Source organism: Odontomachus brunneus, unplaced genomic scaffold (assembly GCF_010583005.1).
Source record: "Odontomachus brunneus isolate Ranch 3 - 2012 unplaced genomic scaffold, Obru_v1 Obru_scaffold_248, whole genome shotgun sequence".
In the NCBI taxonomy this organism is placed as follows: domain Eukaryota; kingdom Metazoa; phylum Arthropoda; class Insecta; order Hymenoptera; family Formicidae; genus Odontomachus; species Odontomachus brunneus.
The window spans coordinates 218,720-220,929 of NW_022639698.1; the positions used below are offsets into that span (position 1 = coordinate 218,720).

At 40.1% G+C, this 2,210-nt stretch overlaps 1 protein-coding gene across 1 annotated transcript; it reads right to left on the reverse strand.

Moving 5' to 3' along the window:
• Positions 1-457: 457 nt before the first annotated feature.
• LOC116852685 lies at positions 458-1,255 on the reverse strand. The gene is made up of 2 exons (XM_032833267.1): positions 1,097-1,255; positions 458-979 (listed from the first exon to the last, which is right to left on the reverse strand). Exons 1-2 carry the CDS (start codon positions 1,253-1,255, stop codon positions 458-460), a joined length of 681 nt encoding a protein of 226 aa, XP_032689158.1.
• Between the last annotated feature and the right edge of the window lie 955 nt (positions 1,256-2,210).

The following is a 2,210-nucleotide window of genomic DNA, read 5'->3' on the forward strand; positions in this document are numbered from 1 at the left end:
CCCCCCCAAGCGACACAGGCGCGAATTTAACACTTTTTTTGGGAGGATACATTTTTAAAGTCCTTGAATTAAAATCCGAAGTTGAAGTAGATATATTTGGTTCTTGAGTTGCCGAATCTTGAAGATCCTTTTTGATAAATGCAGGTTTTAGCCTTTCTATGGAAACTGTGATCCTTTCCTTTGATTTTGATTTTAAAAATTCTATCGTTGAGTCGTTCGATAACAGGATAAGGTCCTTCGTATGGAGTTTCTAAAGGTTTCCTTGTCGCATCAATCCGTACGAATATATGTGAACATGTATATAATGTATGATAGATAAAGGCTGCTTTTTTGGTGCATAATTTCACAGATTTTTTCTAGAAACGGACGTGGTTCAGTATCAAATTCTTAGTTAATAAAAAACTCATCGGGAAAGCGAAGTGTAGTGCCATAGACGAGTTCAGCTGAAGAACTGTTGCTATTCTCTTTCGCAGGTTCTAAGACCCAGCAGGACAGTAGGCAGGACTTCGATCCAGTTGGAAGAACCGTGGCAAGTTAGGACGGTTTTCAGGGTACGATACCATCTTTCCATCATCCCATTAGAAGCTGGATGATAGGCCGTATGGATTCTTTTGGCTCCGATCATGTTGCTAAGGACCTGAAATAGTCGTGACTCAAATTGGGTACCGCGATCAGTAGTAATCATTGCCGGTGCGCCAAATCTGGCGATCCAGGTTTCGTAAAATGCGTTGGAGACCGTTTCCGCTGAAATATCTGCTATTAGAACTGCCTCAGGCCAACGTGTAAAGCATTTCACCATGGTTAAGCAATACTTTTTATTATTTACTGGAGACAAAGATCCTATGATATCGATATGTATCTGTCGAAATCTTTCATCTGGAATTGCGATTTGCTCCGGTATTGTTTTTACATGTTGCTGAATTTTGTTGCGTTGACATGGGAGGCACATCTTGACATTTTGAGATTTTCTTACGCATACCTGGCCAAGCAAATCATTGAATACGGCCTTGATCATAGCTCTCGTGCCTGAGTGTGCTATTCCATGGACAGTCTTGAAAATCTAGTATCTTAAAGCTGGTAGTACGTACGGACGAACATTGTTCCCTGAGACGTCACAAAACAGGCTCGCTTCTCCGTTGTCCAGCTGCAGTTTACGAAGTTTCAAGGATGAGGAGTCCGAGTCGATAATTTCTTTTAGAGTGTCGTCAATTTGTTGTGCCTTGGTGAGATCCTCTGTGGTTATGATGACTGGCATATTTATTGTTTCTATGTGACTGTATTTTCTTTTCCCGATATATAGACTAAATTTTGTAAATTGAAGTCCAGTTGTCTGAGTTGACGTGACAACGTTTTCTCTGGTTTCTGACGAAATGCAAATGTCAAGGATTTGTGATCTGTTTTAATAATTAATCGCTGCCCCTCGACTAATTGACGAAAGTATTTGAGACCACTGAAGACTGGTAAAAGTTCTCGGTCATACGTACTATAGTTACGTTGGGTATTAGTAAGTTTCTTTAAATAAAATCCCAACGGTTGCTATGAGTTTTCTACATATTGTTCCAATTGAGCTCCCATTCCTCTGTCCGACGCATCTGCAGTAAATCGAAAGATGGCGTCTTCCTTTGGATGGGCCAACAAGGCGGCGTTCGCTAAGAGCTCTTTAGAAGCGTGGAATGTTTCTTCCGCTTCTGTAGTCCAATCGATTGGTTGCTTGTCTCGTTTCTTCACTTTAATGAGATATTTATGCAGAGGAGCTTGAATATCTGTTGCGTTCCTCAAGAACCTCCGGTAGAAGTTAATTACTCCTAAAAATCGGCGTAATTCTTGAATATTTTTCGGTTTAACATATTTTTTTATCACCTTTACTCGGTTTGGAAGTGGACTAGTTCCCTGATCATTAATGCGGTAACCAATATAGTCCACTTCTTCTGTATCAAAGATGCATTTTACAGCGTTTAACGATAATCCAAAAGTTTGGAGTCGGGTGAAAATTTCTTTCAGGTGCTGCTCATGGATCTCATGATTTGGTGATGCTATCAAAATGTCGTCGATATAAGCGTGACAAAATTTTAAACCACGTAATGCCGTATCTAATAATCTTTGAAACGATTGCGCTGCATTACACAAACTGAGTGTTATCACTTTAAATTCGTATAAACCGAACGATGTAATAACGGCGGTTTTCGGTTGATCTTCAGGAGCTACAGGCA

Excerpts from the sequence above, each read along its gene's own strand:
- LOC116852685 (XM_032833267.1), bottom strand. The coding sequence starts at position 1,255 with ATGCCAGTCATCATAACCACAGAGGATCTCACCAAGGCACAACAAATT. Across the intron at positions 980-1,096 it reads GTGACGTCTCAGGGAACAAT|GTATGCGTAAGAAAATCTCA; the intron begins GTTCGTCCGTAC and ends TTGCTTGGCCAG.